Raw genomic sequence first — 20,212 nt, forward strand, 5'->3', positions numbered from 1 at the left:
CAACACGTTCAGCAACGTAACATTTGCACTCTATTTATACACTTTCCACAAGCACTCCACAAACTGAATATCCATCGTATTTGTCCACTTAACCTGCCCTTTCAATTTCACTCATCAGCTAATTTGGATCCTCCACCGTCCATGGCGGCCGGAATTTCAGCCTCCGCTGGTTCCCGAACTATTTGCCTCCGTCACAACCCGTTTCGCGGTCCAAAATCCGCCTCAACCGCCCCGCCAGTTCTGTTCTTCTCTCCGTTAACTCGCAATTTTGGCGCAATTTTGCTGTCTCGAAGAAAGCCGAGGTTGGCGGTTTGCTTTGTGCTGAAGAATGAGAAATTGAATAGTACTATCCAAAGTGAGAGTGAAGTAATACAGGATCAGATACAAGTAGAGATTAATGAGGAGAAGAGTTTAGCTGCCTGTTGGCTGGCGGAAAAATTGGCGAGGAAGAAATCGGAGAGGTTTACTTATCTTGTGGCGGCTGTCATGTCTAGTTTAGGGATTACTTCTATGGCGATTTTGTCAGTTTATTACAGATTTTCATGGCAAATGGAGGTACTAATTAATTACTCCATTCTTTTGCTTCTTCTTTCTTAAGCTTAATCTTAAGCTTTTTGGATAGGGTGGAGAAGTGCCTTTTTCTGAAATGTTAGCTACATTCACTCTCTCGTTTGGCGCTGCCGTAAGTTCCGTTTTTTCTTCTTCTCATGTTCAATACTTCTTCCATTTTGTCCCAATTTGTATGACATATTTCTAATTTGAAATTTTTTATTATTATTTTAACCGTGTATTAGGACATAAACCTTTAAGGTCTTTTTAAAATATTACTACATATTTAGAAGTTAAATAGAAAAAAACATAATTCATAAAAATTAACAATTAAAAATATTCGAAGGACTTATTAATTGCAGTAACAAGTTAACTTTATTTGACTCAAAATTCAAACTATGTCATGTAAATTGAAACAGACAATGTTTAAAAAGTAGTAATAAAAGTTTCGTGATGAGCTGATTTGCTGTAATTTAATGCTGTGGTCCTTCAGGTAGGAATGGAGTACTGGGCGAGATGGGCTCATAGAGCACTATGGCATGCTTCTTTATGGCACATGCACGAGGTTAATTTCCAAATTTACACTAAATTATTAGACACTAATTTTATTTTAATTTTTTAAAAAAATTTCATGTCTAAATTTACGATTAAAATTAAACTATTTAACAAATTGGACATGAAGAATTATAATCATGATGAAATATGTCTTCTTGTATCAAAAAAATTCATCAAGTCAAGGAGTTTATCTACCGAGTAATTATAGATAGAAACAAAAAGAGAGAAAACATAAATCTCCCTTTGATTTCTTTCAACATACCTCCTTTCCTTTGTGCTTATGCTTACCTCTTTTATTTTAATTTTTCAATCTAATTGTAATTTATATAAGAAATATGATTTAACTAATTTATCCTTTATGATTTTTCAAAATTAATATTATAAGATTTTTTTTCTTTTCAAAAAGCACTTTTAATTTTTGAGGAAAAAAAAACAACCTTTTTATCTTTAAAAAAATCTTTTGCTATTCTCCAGAAGCCCCTTAATTATTTTCTTTCAAAAAATTATCCAAACACCTTACTTTTTAAAGATAAATATTTTATGAAGGAAAAGGCCTTTTTACCTCTCGGAATTTACTAAACAATTTATAAGGCTCGTTTTGAATCATATTTTTTTTTTCTTAGAAAATATCATGTCTAGTCACTAGTGTAATCTAAATTGAAAGGGAGAGAGAGTAATCTTTGTGTCCAGTTTATCCTGTATAGTTTTAATCTTATCAAATCTAAGGGTCAAAATCTACTTAAAGAAAACACCTCATGAATCATGATTAAACTAATTAAGAGATCTATATTTTTTACATTCCTTATTGGCAGCGTATTTGTTGGATGGCAAGATAGAAATATCCAAAACTATTGTTGTAGGGATTTCTTTTTGGATTTTTTTTTGGGAAGTATTGAATTACATTTTAAAACTAAAATTTATATATTTAAAGCTATACATAACGTATTATAAGTTTGTGATTTTTTTCATATTAGTGTGATACAAATATGCATTTTAACATCTTAGTAAAAGTTCATATAATTTGACTTTTAAAAAGCAAAATGTAACAAATATTTTAGGATGGAGAGAATATATAATTCCCCTTTTGGTCATTCCTCATCCCTGTTAACATTAACCTTCTTATAAACTGTTAGTGAAAAATTACAATATAACAAAATTGCAGGATTACAACTGAAAACAAAATGAAGAAATAAAAATCTATAAAAATCTCTTCATTCTGAGGCGTGGATATTCCGCTCTCTTTAAAGAGATTCACGTCCACTGCAACAAATGTTTTTCACCAGTCCAGCAGCAGTCCTTCTTGATTTGTCCCCTCTCGGATAGAACAACCTAATCACAAAGTATAACTCAACAACTCTGGACAAGAGTTGAGTTCAAAGCTCCACAAAAAGAACACATCCCTTCAACTAATAATAACTCTCTTTTTGACAAACTTTATGCACTCTATATTTTTCTTGTGTATCTTTTTTTTTTTTCTTAACTTAATGATATTAACAACCAAATGGAGGGGGACATAAAGCCTAACCTCCTTTTACATCTTAGGACAAGAAGATTCTGTCCTATTAAGGTTCTGATCCAGAAATCTTAACAAAACAAAACAACTATACTAATGCATTTAAACTAGAATTGTTAATGCATATAAATAAAAGTATTCAAGGTGGATCAAAATGCCAGGTATTAGTCTTCTTGGCTCTTCTTCGAAAGGTGGGAAAATCCAATTTAAGCTTCCAAGTTGTTCCTGATGGCGTAATCTATTTGATCATCTTACATGTAATCACTGTTTTGAAGTTCTCGGTCATAAGACAAACTCTGCTCCAATTCCCTTAATCTGAAACAAAGATTGAAAACAGAGATTTTTCTATTCTCGTATTTTTGAGTGCACCTTGCTTTCCAAATTTCTCAGCACGTACACTATCATCGGAGTAGAAATTTATGGATGATATTCTTTGAGTTGTTGTCTCCACCACTGCCAGATGATAGCTAGCATTTATTATATGCCCTATGTTAAGTCCCAATGGCCTAAAGATGATGTCCCACGTATGTTTGACCATTTCACTTCCTGCAAAAACATGGTCAGTTGTTTCTTGACCACCTTCTTTCATAGAAAACACATATTCTCCCAAGAAGACCAGTGATAGCTATTCTTACCATCTTTTTCACCCCAGAAGAAATTTACAAATTAAACTGCATTTCAATTTCTTTAAGAACAGTGACAGGAGGCAGCAAAAGTAGGGTTAATACCTCAGATGGTCACTCAACTATCCACTTTTGCCTCAAAAAGTCACTCAACTTTTAATTTTCACTAAAAAATCACCATATGAGTGACTTTCTGAGGAAAGACTAGATAGTTGAGTGACCATCTGAGGTATTAACCCAGCAAAAGTATGTAGAGCCTGAGATTGGAGAATGTGTTTAATAATCACAGTCTTACCTCCCGGAGAAATAAGAAATTCTTAACCATTAGTATTTTATTTAATAATATTAAAATGCTCCCAAACCAACGCAACATAAACTAATTCAGAGTGTATGACTCTAAAATCTACATTCATGCATATAATGACCCTACAACTTGCATTCCATTCCTTACAATATTTAGACAAATAATTATACTGTTTCACGTTCACTGTCCTTATTTCTCCAATATTTTCATTTTTTATATTCATTCTAACATATGATCGGATAAGTTTTCCACTGAAACCTTCACTTTTGCACAACTAAGTCGAGTCATATTGATTGTTGTCATGTCAAGATCGATGTAGAGGAGTGTCAACTGATCGATTATGCCGATGAGAAAATAGATTCCTTCACATATATAGCATGTGAGTAAAAGATTTGGAAATGGAGTCCAAGCCATCACTTTTGTTGTCTCTTCCTCTATTTTGAATTTTGAATGATAAATCAATGGTCTTATTTGATATGAATCTGCGATTGGCAAAGATAGGGTTTGCATGAGAGAGGAAATATAATTAGATAGTTCTTCAAATCAAGCTTTCAATTTTATGTGTACCTCTAGATAGAATTGACATATTTTATTTAATAAACTAATAGCATGTTAATTTGGCCAAGTTTCTGAAATCTATTTTTGGTAAGAAATAGTCTGCATTTAGCTAGTAAATTTTAAAAGTAGTTTTAAGTAGCAATTAGTATTTGACCAATTTTGTTAAAAGTGTTTTAAGTGTAAAAAAATTATTTAATTATAAAAAGATGATTTTTTTTTTTGAATAAACTTAAACGGGAAAAAATGGTTACATAAATTGATACTCCATTCGTTTCAATTTATATGATTCATATTTTTTAGTTAATCTAAAAAAGAGACATTTTCTTATTTAATAATATTTAATGACACTATCAATATTTATCTATATGGATCCCACTTATTTGCCAAACACTATTTTGGTACTCCCTCTAATACAATACAATTGACTTGTTAGGATGTGACATCCTTAGAAAATATGTAAGACTCGTATATTTTTCAATATAAAATAATGTCAATAATTCATTTATATTGAGTTAGAGGGAGTAACCCCTAATATGTAATTTGCTTTATTGGTTCCACGTAGGAGAATAGTCATAAAACATGATTTTTACGTGCTATAGATAAAGTTTTAACAATAAAATGTAAGATTAAATACTTTCAGGATCTTGAACACGATAATCTTACATAGAGATTGTTAGGGGCACATACCTGATGCGAAAGACATCATCACAGAGAGAAGCGAAAGCGTTAGTCGTAAATTGACTTCTATCTCCTTGCCCTAACTTTATGTCACCACAATCGTCAGCGATGAAATTAATGTAGAGCATATGTGATAACCCTAATGGGTGGAGGGAGGACAATTTATAGAGGTTATGACTTAATCTGGTACGTCCATCAAGTAACCAATGTACGGACAAGATTTATTCCTTATTAAATATGATTTATGGTATTACTTGGGTTACAAGTAAACTTGGGTCATAAGTAAGAAATAATTAATAATAATTCTTACATTCTTCCACTTGGTCCAATGACCATATAACATTAATATTTCATAAACATTAGTTGTGCATATAACAAACCTCTTCTATAATGTCCATCATACATACCACATATAACAAACTACTAATGCGAGTTATGGCGGTTGTACATAAATTTTAAGCTACATACTTCCTTCCATATACTACTAGCAACTTATCATACTAGGTTCGTAAGCTATAAAAACATATAACATTACGGTCCACAATAATGTCTCATAGAGACTAATCTTGTAATATCTCAAAACAATAATGTGTACACCATTATGAGAAACAAGAAATTCGTTAATGTGTATTGGAAACACATAATTGAGCTCAGAGTGTTAAAACATCATAAATGTATCAATCATAAGTACAATCAAGACCCATTCTTTGAACATGTTCTTTAAATGTCTTTGGTTGTAAGCCCTTTGTTAACGGATCTGCAATCATGAAATTAAGTTCTAATATTTTCAAGTAACACTCTTTGTTTCTGAACTTCTTCCTTAATAGTAAAGTACTTTAATTTCATATGTTTGGCACATTTGAAGTACTTATTGTTCTTGAAGAAGAATATTGTTGCAGTATTATCACAATAAATTTTCAGCAGCTTGGTAATGGTGTCGACAACCCCAAGTCCTGAAATAAAGTTCTGCAGCCATAATGCATGAATTGTGGCTTCATAACATGCCATACACTTTCTTTGCAATTTTCCAATGATCAATTCCAGGGTTACTATGATATCTTCTTAGCATTCCGACCGCAAAACTACTATCCGGTCTTGTGCAAGTTTGAACATACATCAAACTTTCAACAATAGAAGATGAAGGAATTGATTTCATTTCTTTTCGCTCTACATCATTCTTTGGGCATTGCATGAGATTAAATTTGTCCCATTTTTTTTAATAGGAACTATTCTTGCTGAACAATTGTTCATGTTAAATCTCTCTAGAACTCTGTCGATATAGCCCTTTTGAGACAGTCTCAATAATCTTTGTGATCTATCGTGGAATATTTCTATCCCTATCACATAGAATGTCTCACCCATATCTTTCATTTCAAAGTTCATAGAGAGAAAGTCATTTGTCTCATGCAATATGCCTAAATCATTAGCAACAAGTAAAATGTCATCAACATATAGGACTAAAAATATAAACTTATTCCTACTGATCTTTTGGTATATACACCGATCAACAGTAATCTCGTTAAAACCAAAAGATGTTATGGTATCATTAAACTTTATATACCATTGTCATGAGGCTTGTTTGAGTTCATATATTAACTTCTTTAGCTTACACATCATTTGATTTTTATTTCTTTAATTTCGAAACCCTCTAGTTGATCCATAAAAACATCTTCCTCGAGGTCTCCATTAAGAAAGAAAGTTTTCACATCCATTTGATATAACTCTAAATCATAATGAGCTATCAAAGTCAAAACAATTCTTAATGAGTCTTTCTTTGAAACCGGTGAAAAGGTCTCTTTATAATCAATGCCTCCTTTTTGAGTGTATCCTTTAGCAACAAGTCTGGTTTTATATCGTTCAATATTTCTATTTGAATTGCATTTGGTCTTGAAGACCTATCTACATCCGATTCTTTTAGAACTTTCTGATAATTGAACAAGATATCAGACTTTGTTGTATTCCATGGATTTTAACTCTTCATTCATGGCATCAATCCATTTAGCAGACTCAGTGTTTTCTATGGCCTGTAAAAATGAAATCGGATCTTTATTAATTCCAATGTGCGTCAGATACTTGTGAGTTAGTTCCTTCTTGAAGTGTTTCACCCAAATATTGTTCAACATTGTTAAATGAAGTATTTACTCTTACCTCATTGATTACCACACTCTGTCGTTCAACACTTCCACTAACTTCACCATTCTCAATGAATTTTGCATTATCGGTTTCAACAATTCTTGAACTATGATTTGGACAGTAAAACCTATACCCTTTAGATTTCTCTGGATATCCAATAAAGTAACCACTTACCATTCGAGAATATAATTTCTTTTCATGTGGATTATAAACTCTAGCTTCCGCTTGACAATCCCAAACATGTAGGAGTCTTAAACTAGGCTTCCTTCCCGTCCACAGTTCAAAATGGGTCTTTGGAACTGCCTTACTAGGAATCCTGTTTAACAAATATACAGCGGTTGTAAGAGCATACATCCACAATGATTTGGGTAATGATGAATTACTCATCATACTCCTAACCATATCCATAAGTGTTCGATTACGCCTTTCTGCAACACCATTTTGTTGAGGTGTTCCTGGCATAGTATATTGTGCACATATGCCATGTTCTTCAAGAAATTTTGCAAATGGACCTGGACATTGTCCTGATTCGTTATACTTTCCATAATATTCACTACCTCTATTTGACCTAATGATTTTTACTTTCCTATCTAATTGTCTTTCAACCTCATTAACGTACACATTAATAGCGTCCGCTGCTTGAGATTTTTCTTTCAACAAATAGATAAATTCATAACGTGAAAAATCATCAATAAAGGTGATCATAAAATATTTTTCTCCACAAAAAGATGGAACATCAAAGGATCCGCAAATATCAGTGTGTATAATTTCAAGAAGTTGAGTGCTCCTTGTGGCACCTTTCTTGGTATGCTTGGTTTGCTTTCCTTTAATGCAATCCAAACATATATCAAGATCAATAAAATTCAGATTCAGAAGAATCTCATTCTTTACTAATCTTTTTAATCTTTCTTTGGATATATGACCCAAACGTTTATGCCACAAATAAGCAAAATTTTCATTAAGTGGAAGTGTCCTTCCTTTCTACAGAAACGACACACATTGTCCTTGAGTTCCTTATGAGCATCTTGTAGAACTTTGGCAGGTGCTTTCTTTTTCTAAAACTTGTTGGCCTTCACTTTAAGTCTTTTACCAGCTCATTGACCTATGAGGTTAATGGAAAGACCTTATTTCTTAAGTCTTGACTCCTCTTGAGTAAGCATACTGGACAATTCACTAACATCCCACTTATCCTTAATAGTGTAATATTTAATTTGGAATGGTCTATACTCAAGACGCAATGTCAAAAGTTTTGCTGCAATGTTGGTCATCTCGATGATATGATTTTGCATACTGCGCGACACATCAAACTTCATGGTCGTGAGTTCAGCCATTAGTGTACTAGCGAGAAACTTATCATCAGAATGAAAACATTCGCATGAACATAAGACTCAATCTGTTAGAGCGCTCCCATTATTTATGGAAAAACTTCTCATTCTCACTGCTCGTATAAGTAATGACAGTAGGTTTGTCATTCAGTAGAGCCAAGTCAAGATCCATCACTCCTAAGTGGAACTAGACTTGTTCATGCCATTCAGAGAAGTTCAATCCATTCAACACAATAACAGACAAAGCATGTGAATGACGAGGAATAACTGCAACTAAATATGCATGCTAACATATCAAAAATAATGTGAATTCAGTAAAATGATAAAAGTATAACGTAATTCTCCTTTGGGTAGATACTACGACACACTATCATAATTTAAATGCCATTTTTTAAATCTTTAATAGGCAATTAAATTATTTTAACCAAACATAAACAACATCTTTGGATATACAATATATGTTTGATTGAGAATATTAATTTACCTCATAATTTTTCACTATTCGTAGAATGATAGATTCACATTTGGTTAATTTTTAAGTTCTAGCAATAGTGAAAGTCAATTTATCTATTTATTTTTCAATATAGGCATTTAATTAACCTTCATAGATAAAAAAATTTTATGAGTGCATATTTTTCTTAACCATACTAGTTTGGCCACTTTGGTGACTAACAAGCTATATGAATACAAATGCATACATAATCTCATAAAATTTGTGCATGTGAATAATTTTAAACATTTTAGTTCGGCCACTTTGGTGACTAACAAACTATAGAAACATAATACATGCATCAAGTGATCATAAATATTATATGTGTAGACGCTAATTTTTCTAGTTTGGCCACTTTGGTGACTAACAAACTGTAGAAACATAATACATGCATCAAGTGATCATAAATATGATATGTGTAGACGTTAATTTCTCTAGTTTGGCCACTTTGAATGACTAAACAAACTATAGAAACATAATACATGTATCAAGTGATCATAAATATTATATGTGTAGACGTTAATTTTTCTAATTTGGCCACTTTGATGACTAACAAACTATAGAAACATAATACATGCAACAAGTGATCATAAACATTATATACATTATATGTAATAAACATTATATGCATGTGTAGACGTTAATTTCTCTAGTTTGGCCACTTTGGTGACTAACAAACTATTTTGCACAAAGTACACACATATTATTTATTGTTTAGTATAACGACCTCTTTAATTTATCGCATAATTTAAAAACAAAACATAATTATTACATTATGGGAAAATTAAGATTTTTTGAGAATTTGTGCAAATTAAACTTTGCTAACAAGACTTCATTAAACATAAGAGTTCAAACACCTTAAATAGTCAAGTACAAAATTAGGTACTACAAAAGATTCAACATAATTGATTGGACCATTAAGTTATTAATTTACAACCGTTAAAAACAATGAGTCTGCATTATGATATTAATTTAATACTATACCATGAATTATTAAATATAATATATTAATGTATGATTGTTTATTTAGAACACCTTATTTTTGTAGCCTTTCTTTCGACTTTCAGTGGGCCACTATGAAACACGATGCGAGTCATTAAACAAGCAGACAATTATGCACGATGAAGCGTATTTCATACATAAAGATTATCAGTTCAAATAATCCAGACTCTAATGCCACATATAAGATTAAATATTTTTAGGATCTTGAACACGATAATCTTACATAGAGATTGTTAGGGGCACATATCTGATGCGAAAGACGTCATCACAGAGAGAAGCGGAAGCGTTAGTCATAAATTGATTTCTACCTCCTTGCCCTAACTTTATATCACCACAACCGTCAGCGATGGAATTAATGTAGAGAATATATGGTAACCCTAATGAATGGAGGGAGGACCAATTTATAGAGGTTATGACTTAATCTGGTACGTCCATCAAGTAACCAATGTACGGACGAGATCTATTCCTTATTAAATATTATTTATGGTATTACTTGGATTACGAGTAAACTTGGGCCATAAGTAAGAAATAATTAATAATAATTCTTACATAAAATACTTAACGCAAGAAAATACACAAAACATTATTTGCGTTAATTGATAGGATAAAGAGAGGAAATGGGACGTACTAAATCAATTAACAAAAGTAGATGATGACTCTTTCTTTCGATCACATAAAATTAATAAAATATTTTTATTTCTTCATATTTTAGTTGTAATTGGAGTTTATTTTTCCTACATTAATTTTTTTTTTGCAAACAATCTTATTGTGTATGCTGAAACATATAAGGGTTGTTTGGTAGAGTGTATTAAAAAAAAATAATGCATGCATTAGCCTTGCGGTACTAGTACCTTATTTGATATTCTTCTCCAACCTATGTATAGCTAATGCTTGCATTCAAGCATTCAAGTTAAACAACGATCAAAATCAAGACCATCAAATTCAAGAATAAGCTAGAAACCCTTGAATTCAAGTAAAGTCAAGATTAAGATAAAGTTCAAGTTCAAGATTCAACAACAAGCTTTAAAGCCCTTGAATCCAAGATTAAGTTTAAGACAAATTCAAGAACAAGCTTTAAAGTCCTTGAATCTAATATCAAGTTTAAGACAAATTCAAGATCAAGCTCAAGAGCTCTTGAATTATATCTGAAAATGTGAATTCATATAATGTTATTATCTGTAAAAAAATTCAACTACTGCTAAATTATCCAAGTGACTTATTTGCACAAATTCTTAACTGAAATTGTTCTTTTAAGTATGGAATGTTGATCTTTTTGTCCTTGAATAAAATCACAGAATAAGAATCTAATGACAACTGCTTATTTAATCTCTTAAGATTAAGTAACTACTTATCCTTAATAATAATATCACCCATGAAGAAAAGAAGAAAGAAGAAATTGTATTCAATAATCCTCACTGAATCAATCCTTACAGAGTATCAATACAACCATATTTATAGTGTGAACTCTAACTAACTCACTTAGTTAATTCTAACTTAACCATAGTTATCTTTGTAATAGAATTACTAACTAACTTCATGACATTACTGTTCACAATGTAACTAACTCGTATGGAAGCTTCTACACTATCACTACATTCAACACCCTTCCTCAAGCTGAAGGCTGGAAAATATCTTTCAGACTTAGCTTGGACATCAAGTGTGAGTGAGGAGCTTTCCATAGACCTTTTGTGAGCAGATCAGCTAGCTGGTCTTTAGTTGATACATGATGAGTTTTGACCATTCCCTGTAGTATTTTTTCTCGCACAAAATAACAATCAATGTCAAAATGTTTAGTTCGTTCATGAAATATAGGATTAGCTGCAATCTGTATAGCAGCCTTGCTATCACAGAATAGATTCACTGGTTGCTTGATAGTTACTCCTAATTCTTTATAAATTCCAATAAGCCAAGTTATTTCTGCAACTGCTGAAGCCATACTCCTGAATTCAGCTTCAGCAGAGCTCCTTGCAACTGTTTCCTGTTTCTTTGATTTCCAAGTAATAATTGCTTCTCTAAATTTTGCCAAATAACCTGTGACTGACTTTCTTGTTTGCACACAAGTTCCCCAGTCAGAGTCACAATAGATTGTTAAGTTTCCTGAGCTTTGAGCTGGCATAAACAAACCTAAACCAGGTGCTGACTTGATATACTTGACCACTCTAAGAGCAGCCTCCATATGTGACTGTTTGGGAGCATGCATAAACTGACTTAGAGTTTGTACTGCAAATGAGATATCCACCCTGGTCATTGTTAGATATAGTAGCCTCCCTACTAGCCTTTGGTACCTTCCAATATCTTCTAAGGGCATGTCTTCTTCTGTAGATTTGGATCCTTGCACATGAGAGTCAAACTCAATTGATGTGAGCTTGGAACTTGGATCCAAAGGTGTATAGACTGGTTTGGCTCCACTCAACCCCATCTCAGAGATCAATTCCAAAGCATATTTTCTTTGGCTCATCACATACCCTTCCTGAGACCTAGAAAATTCAATCCCAAGGAAGAATTTCAGTTCCCCCAAATCCTTCATTTTGAACTTAAGCATCAAGTCGTTTCTAGTTTGAATTATCAGATCATTGCAACTACCAGTCACTAAGAGATCATCAACATATACCAGCACTACTATCAGGTTTTGATCTACATTCTTAGTAAAAAGAGAGTAATCATAATGACTTTGAACAAAGCCTAATTGAACTAAAGCTTCAGTCAACTTAATATTCCAACACCTTGGCGCTTGCTTCAAACCATAAAGTGACTTATGGAGTTTGCAGACTTTCCCAGACTCCTCCTGTCTGCAAAATCCAGGAGGAATAACCATATACACCTCCTCAGGAAGATCACCTTGTAAAAAAGCATTATGCACATCCATTTGAAATATAGGCCAGTGCTTAGCAGCAACAATAGCCAATACTGATCTGACAGTTACCATCTTTGCAACAGGAGAAAAAGTCTCTGAATAATCCAACCCTTCTTTCTGATTGAACCCTTTGGCCACAAGCCTAGCTTTATACCTCTCAACAGCCCCTGAAGCTAGATACTTAACCTTAAACACCCATTTACAACCAATAGGATGCTTGTCTGGGGGTAGATCAGTAATGGTCCATGTCTGATTGTCCTCTAGAGCAGATATCTCTGATTTCATAGCTTTCACCCAAAGTGGATCAGAAGCAGCTTCAGTAAAGGATGTAGGTTCAACAATGCTGGAATAAGCAGCCAAGGCATGACCATAGGCAGGTGAAAGATTGGCATAGCTGACATGATTGGATACTGGATAAACACAGCTAGTTTTGGACTGAGAAGTAAGGAAATCTTGCATCCATATAGGGGGTCTACTGGTCCTGGAAGATCTCCTAACAGGAGGAGGGACATCAGGGATACAAGTAGACTTAGAAGTAGGACAAGAAGGGGTTGTAGGAGGAACAACAGTATGAGTAGAGTTAGCATACAATTCTAAAAACGTAAGGACAAGAAACAGTGGAGTTTATATGCTGGAATGGGAAGATACCTTTAAATGAGTTAGAGAAGGACCAGTTTTAAACAGAACACTGTATGGAGTTTTCCCTGTAAGTACAGTAGAAGGGATTCGGTTTATGAGATACACACTTGTAAGGACACATTCACCCCAAAACTTGAGTGGCAGACTTGCTTGAAACCTTAATGCTCTAGCAGTGTTTAGGATGTGTCTGTGTTTCCTCTCAACCACTCCATTTTGCTGTGGAGTATAGACACAGGAACTTTGATGAAGAATGCCTAGGGACAGTAATAAAGTATCTACCTGTGAATTGAAAAATTCACACCCATTATCTGTCCTCAGAATCTTTACTGTTGTTGTGAACACATTACTGACCATAGTAAGAAAATCCTTGAGAGCTACAATCACCTCAGATTTAGAATTGAGTAAGATTAGCCAAGTATATCTAGAACAATCATCAACTATGGTTAGAAAAAATCTCTTTCCATCATGAGTAGGCACTCTGTAGGGACCCCAGACATCAGCATGTAAAGTATGAAAACAAGTAGAAGTTGTGGTATGACTCAATGGAAAAGAAAGTCTTGATTGTTTAGCTAATGGACATACAGTGCAGGATACATCAGACTTACAAGATACATTGTTAAAACAACCAAGTTTTTTTAGAGTAGCAATTGGTACATGACCAAGTCTCCTATGCCAAAGAGACAAATTGCTACTGTTAGCAGGTATTACAGAATCAGACTTAGAAACAGCTACTACATTAGCTATAGAAGACTTCAATGGAGCTACTTGTGACTTCAGCTGACAATCAACCTGAAGAACATATAGATCATCCTCCAACTTGCCAATCCCCCTCACCTTCCCACTGGAGAGGTCCTGAAATATACAAAAGTCAGGATAAAATAGCACACCACAGTTTAATTCCCTTGTTAACTTTGGTACAGACAGCAGGTTGTACTTGAACTCAGGAATATGAAGTACATTATGTATACCAACCCTTCCCAAAATCTGTGAAGAACCAGTGTTGACAACCTTAGCTAAACTACCAGTTGGCAAATGAACTCTCCCTTCTTGTGAGGCATGGATTGATGTAAATTTGGTTAGCAGGTTAGAGTTATTGACCATGTGTTTAGATGCTCCAGAATCTATAATCCATTTAGCATCAACAGGAACTTGAGTAGGACTGTTGGTCATACCTGTTGCCTTCATAGTGGTTTTAGTGTTAGTCCTTCCATTCTCCTGATCAATAGACTGCGAGGACTGCATGTATTGTTGAGGAGTAGGAGGATATGCCCACGGTGTGGATGGATATGGATATGGCTGCAGATTAGTCATAAGAGCAGGAGAAGAACCAGGGTAAGACATACCAGTACTGGAACTTGGTTGAGAAGATCTCTGTTGCATCTGAGATCTGCCTGCGTTTGTATTACCAATACCAGTTGTGAAAGGACCCTGGCCATCAACCACTGAACCAGATGGAAAATCCATGTGACCTCCATTATGCTGATTAGAGACTCCCCTTGCAAGGTTAGCAACTGTAATAGGTCCAGGGCTAGTTCTTCTCTTGCCCTTCCAATTGGTTGGATAACCATGTAACCTAAAACAAACAGCTCTAGTGTGACCCTTCCAGTTACAATAGTCACAATACAAATTACTGGTAGACTGTTTCTGAGGTTTGAAATTGGATCCTGAGTGAGGTAAATGGCCTGCTGCAGATGCAGAGTAGGGACCCCTCCCATGACTGAAAAAAGCCATGACATCGGGTAGCTGGCCAGAGTGAGTAGTCTCAGTACTGATCATATTGGATTTCCCAAGAACTCTTTGACATTCTTCAGCCATCACCAAGGAATAAGCCTTGTTCACACTTGGTGTAGGATCCATCATCATAATCTGACTTCTACATTGATTGTATGATTCATTCAATCCAAGGAGGAATTGCATCAACCTCTGATACTCAAAATGAATAGCATAGGTTTTCGACACTTCACATTCATAACTAGGACAGGGCATAAGAGAATCAAATTCCATCCAAAGCTCCTTAAGCCTAGAAAAATAGCTAGCTACAGAAGAGACTCCTTGAGTCAATGTAGCAATTTCCTTATGTAGAAAAAAAATTCTAGATCCATCAACTTTGTCGAACCTCTCTTTGAGATCAACCCAAACTTGATGAGCACTACTAGCATATACTATTCCACTAAGAAGCTCCCTACTAACAGATATCATAATCCAGGAGAGAACTATTGCATTACACTTCTCCCAGAGATCATGTTGAGAGGCTGGGAACAGAGTTTTTGAGTACCTTCCATCAACAAACCCTAACTTGCCTTTGCCTAATAAGCCTATTTTCATCGATCTGCTCCATAAGGAGTAATTTTCAGATCCAGTGAGTTGAATAGAAACTAGAGAGCTACCTGGTGTATCACAAGCTTGGAGATATAGTGGATGATGTGCATCAATCACCATTGTACCACTCTGAGCTGTGTTGGTAGGAATCTCTGAGGTTTGATCAGGTGCCATTGATGAAGACCTGTAAGCTGAAATTGTTATACACGATCTGAACTGCAAAGTGAACAATGCAACAATCTTCCAGATGCACTGAGAAGCAGTGAGATCTTCAACAAAACTCCTCGAGCTTTGATACCATGAAGACTAAGCTCAAACACGATCTCATAGTAGAAAAGAAGAAAAGAGAATATGTATTCAATAATCCTCACTGAATCAATCTTTACAGAGTATCAATACAACCATATTTATAGTGTGAACTCTAACTAACTCACTTAGTTAATTCTAACTTAACCATAGTTATCTTTGTAACAGAATTACTAACTAACTTCATGACATTACTGTTCACAATGTAACTAACTCGTATGGAAGCTTCTACACTATCACTACATTCAACAAAGAGGCAGTTTCTTTGTTTTTCGAGATGAGTGAGGAGGGTGTTATGCCGAATTCTGTGACAATGGTGTGTGTGATATTGGCTTGTGCAGAGTTGAGGGATTTGGGATTGGCGGAAAGAGTGTGTGGCTATATTGGGAAAGCGGGATTGAAGGTTAATAGTGTTATGGTAAATGTTCTTGTAGATATGTATATGAAATGTGGATTTATGGATAGGGCAAAAAGGCTTTTTGAGGAATATGTTGATTGTAATTTGGTACTTTACAACATAATTTTATCAAACTATGTACGAAATGGGATGGTAAGGGAAGCACTCGAGGTCTTGGGGGAAATGTTATCCTGTGGAGGACCTCGTCCGGTTAGAGTAACTTTGTTGTCTTCTATATCAGCTTCTACAGAGATGGCCCATGTTTTCTTAGGAAAGCAGTGTCACGCTTATGTTTTGAGGAATGGGTTAGAGAATTGGGATTCCATTTGATGTGAGGCTAAAAATACTATTTTTAATCATTATTTGCCTCACATTTATTATTTATATATGTCATTTTTTAGCATGGATTTTATGGATTGTGCTAAATAATGTATTTTATTTGTAGGAGTAAATTGGTGTAAAGTTGAAGAAGTTTGAAGCTAAAACGAATTAAATATGAAAGGTTGAAGAAGGGAATCAAGCAGACAGCGTAATGGATTAAATTCAATATAATAATATATAAAATATATAAGAAGTGCGTGCAATTACGAAGTGCAAAAGAATTCAAGGCTGCCACGTAGCAGAATCTGAAGGCAGTGGCCAGTTGAGAGGCGGTGGAAGTTGAGGCAGTTTTACGCACGGGAGAAATTCCAATTCCTTTTGGTTTCGATTTTGGGTTCCTAATTTGATTTGGACTCAATTATTTTATTTATGATTTCCCATTTTTATCCTATTTAGAAAAATTAGTTTTAACCCACTCCGCCCTACACTCGTATATATATGCCTAAACCTGCCCCGTTCCTCATATGTGATATTATTATTTCATTATTAGGTATAAGATAGTAAACGATAAGGAAAGACAATTTATTAAGAAAGCCATGCTAAAATATAGGGACTTTTGTCATTCTTTTAACATCCCACCTCACGCCCAGTGCTTAGCATCTGGTGCGTGGGCAATTTTGATTTTGGGGGTCCCAACATCGGGTGAGACGGGCCCTGCTCTGATACCATGAAGAAAAGAAGAAAGAAGAAATTGTATTCAATAATCCTCACTGAATCAATCCTTACAGAGTATCAATACAACCATATTTATAGTGTGAACTCTAACTAACTCACTTAGTTAATTCTAACTTAACCATAGTTATCTTTGTAACAGAATTACTAACTAACTTCATGACATTACTGTTCACAATGTAACTAACTCGTATGGAAGCTTCTACACTATCACTACATTCAACAACCCATTTTTATCCTATTTAGAAAAATTAGTTTTAACCCACTCCGCCCTACACTCGTATATATATGCCTAAACCTGCCCCGTTCCTCATATGTGATATTATTATTTCATTATTAGGTATAAGATAGTAAACGATAAGGAAAGACAATTTATTGAGAAAGCCATGCTAAAATATAGATAGATATACCTTAGCAGGTGTTTATTTTACAACATAACATAACATAGTAGCTAGCCAGCAGGCAGGCTAAAACATAGTATAGTCTATCTGCAGGCATTATTTGTTACTAAACTTCCTGGAATAAGACATCAAGAGGATTTTCGTTGACAAGAGCCAAACGCCTTTTTCCATTTTGAATAACTACACCCACCTTTGCACAGAAGTTATCATCACGACAAAATGGACAAAGAAAAGGGGGAGTAATAGGGCAATACAATAAGTTGTAACCAAAATTTGATAATTTAACAATCTTGAAATAGCTGCTATCTGCTTGCCCTATGGTTCCTCCCGTCTCCAACAACATCGTCCTAAAATATGCATTTAGATTTCCGACTTTCCAAATTGTATAACTAACACACAATTTCACTGTTGCAATATTGAATTGTATGTTGAGTAGTTGATCTTCAAATATACCTCCAGATAAAGGAATGAATCTAACGGGTGTAACGCTAGGTCCAACATCGGAATTGTAACGGAATACGCCATCTGGACAAGGGGCATCTGAATTTGGGGACTTTCCTAGGTATACATCACCACCTAACGCACCCCTACCAATGGAAATAATCCGATAACTCGAATTAGGATTGAGTTCTTTACCATTTGTGTCAAGTACCGGCTTAGGTAGAGGAGATTCACTGGGTAGGTCAATGAGATTTTGGGAAGTGAAAGTTGATGAAAACACCACAATGGGAAGCAAACACAAACATAACAAAAATAAACACTTCATCATATTGATTTTATTTGTGTATTATTGATTGCTTGTGACTAGTTCTCTAGACTAATGAAGCCTTCTATTTATAGAGTGATAACACACTCATATTCCTTGCCATGTTTTAAACATGTAGTGGTCCGAGTAGCTACTCATTCAATTATAATACTCTAAATCTTTACCAAAAAATATTTATTTTCTTTGTGGCAATTCCAGAATTCAAATAAGTATATTTTTTATCGCAAACTTTTTCATATATCTTGAATTATTAATTATTGTGACTTAAATGTACTTTTTATATGGTGTTTAAATATGTATATTTTATTTTTAAAATAAAATAAAATTTCATGTCTAAATTTACTGTCAAAGTTAAATTATTTGACTCTCAAAATCCGACAAACTGTTCCTCAGATTGGACCCGATGAAATATGTTTTCTTTTATCAATAAAATCCGTCAAGTCACAGAGTTTACCTACCAAGTTATAATAGCTAGAAGAAAAGAGATTAAAAAAAATACAGCAATAATTACATAAATCTCCCTTTTAAGTTTGATTTCTTTCAACTCACCTCCTTTTCTTTCAAAAAAATTATCTTAAAGATAAATAATTTTACCTCTCAAACTTTACCAAACAATTTATAAGGCTCGTTTTGAATCATATATTTTTTTGACTTTTTCTTTATAAAAAGAAATATCTTGTCCAATAACTAGTGCAATCTAAATCTACTTAAAGAAACCACCTCATGAGAGTTCTGTACTTCTTTCTTTCTTTATTGGTAGCATATTTGTGGATGGCAAATATCCGAAAATTAATTAAAATATTTTTTTTTAAAAAAATAATCATTCTCTCCAAAACCAAATAAAAAATCTATGAAAATAACTTTTTCCCATTTCATAATTTCTTCTTCTTTTAATAATTATAATGTTATCCAGCTTTGAGGAGTGTTAAGAACATTATCTTTAAAGATATTTTATTGATAAATATGTATTTAATCTCTAGAATTCAATAGATTCTTCTTAGTAGAATAAATAAGCAACAGTTATAACTCTAGTAATTATGACTAATTACTCTAATAAAATGTATTCAACATTATATTCTAAAAGTAGAGAGGAAAGAGACAATATTTAGGTTCTGTAATTTTTTGCTGGATATGCTATGTTTATGACAGAGATGAAATTTGTTCTTATGGTGTTAGTGTGGCATTTTAATAATTTAAGAATTCACATTTTTTGCATGGCCACATAGATGTTGATTTATGGCCGTTGGTGCACTTCTCATATATGTTACATAATGATGGATGACTTGGCAGTTGATTGTTGCCGTTGAAAACAATTATTGCTGCATTACTCCAAATGGAGTTGGTGTATATGTTACAATTTTCTTGGTGCATGCAGCAACTCCCAAGCCATTGGTGGCTTAAGTGTCCCTTTATTTTCATTCATTATTCCTCCATTATACCTTGTAACATATGTAACTCCTAAGGCTCACTACAACAAATTCAATTATCAGGGACAAATAATTTCGTCATTTATAAATCATATTTCGTCACTAAAATTTTTGTGAGACGAAAAATAATTTGTCAATCAGTCGTCACTAAATGTGTGTCGCTAAAAGTATACAAAGACGATTTAGTGCTTCGTCGCTAAAAGTATTATATTAACTACAAAAAGAAAAATTATCCCCAAATGCTTAAACATTTGTGACAAATTTATTTGCCGTAAAAAGTATCTTTTTTGTAGTTAATAGTATGCTTTGTCACTAAAAAG

The 20,212-nt window shown here is 33.8% G+C and overlaps 2 protein-coding genes across 2 annotated transcripts; one reads left to right on the forward strand and one right to left on the reverse strand.

Annotated features, from left to right (window-relative positions):
- LOC102580250 (beta-carotene hydroxylase 1, chloroplastic-like) lies at positions 1-1,171 on the forward strand. The gene is made up of 3 exons (XM_006362618.2): positions 1-555; positions 623-682; positions 1,043-1,171. Exons 1-3 carry the CDS (start codon positions 142-144, stop codon positions 1,169-1,171), a joined length of 603 nt encoding a protein of 200 aa, XP_006362680.2. The 5' UTR covers positions 1-141.
- A 16,485-nt stretch (positions 1,172-17,656) lies between these two features.
- LOC102604256 (aspartic protease inhibitor 8) lies at positions 17,657-18,492 on the reverse strand. Its single transcript, NM_001288091.2, has one exon. The coding sequence runs from the start codon at positions 18,466-18,468 to the stop codon at positions 17,806-17,808; it is 663 nt and encodes a 220-aa protein (NP_001275020.2). The 5' UTR covers positions 18,469-18,492; the 3' UTR covers positions 17,657-17,805.
- Between the last annotated feature and the right edge of the window lie 1,720 nt (positions 18,493-20,212).

This window comes from Solanum tuberosum, unplaced genomic scaffold (genome assembly GCF_000226075.1).
Source record: "Solanum tuberosum cultivar DM 1-3 516 R44 unplaced genomic scaffold, SolTub_3.0 scf00400, whole genome shotgun sequence".
In the NCBI taxonomy this organism is placed as follows: domain Eukaryota; kingdom Viridiplantae; phylum Streptophyta; class Magnoliopsida; order Solanales; family Solanaceae; genus Solanum; species Solanum tuberosum.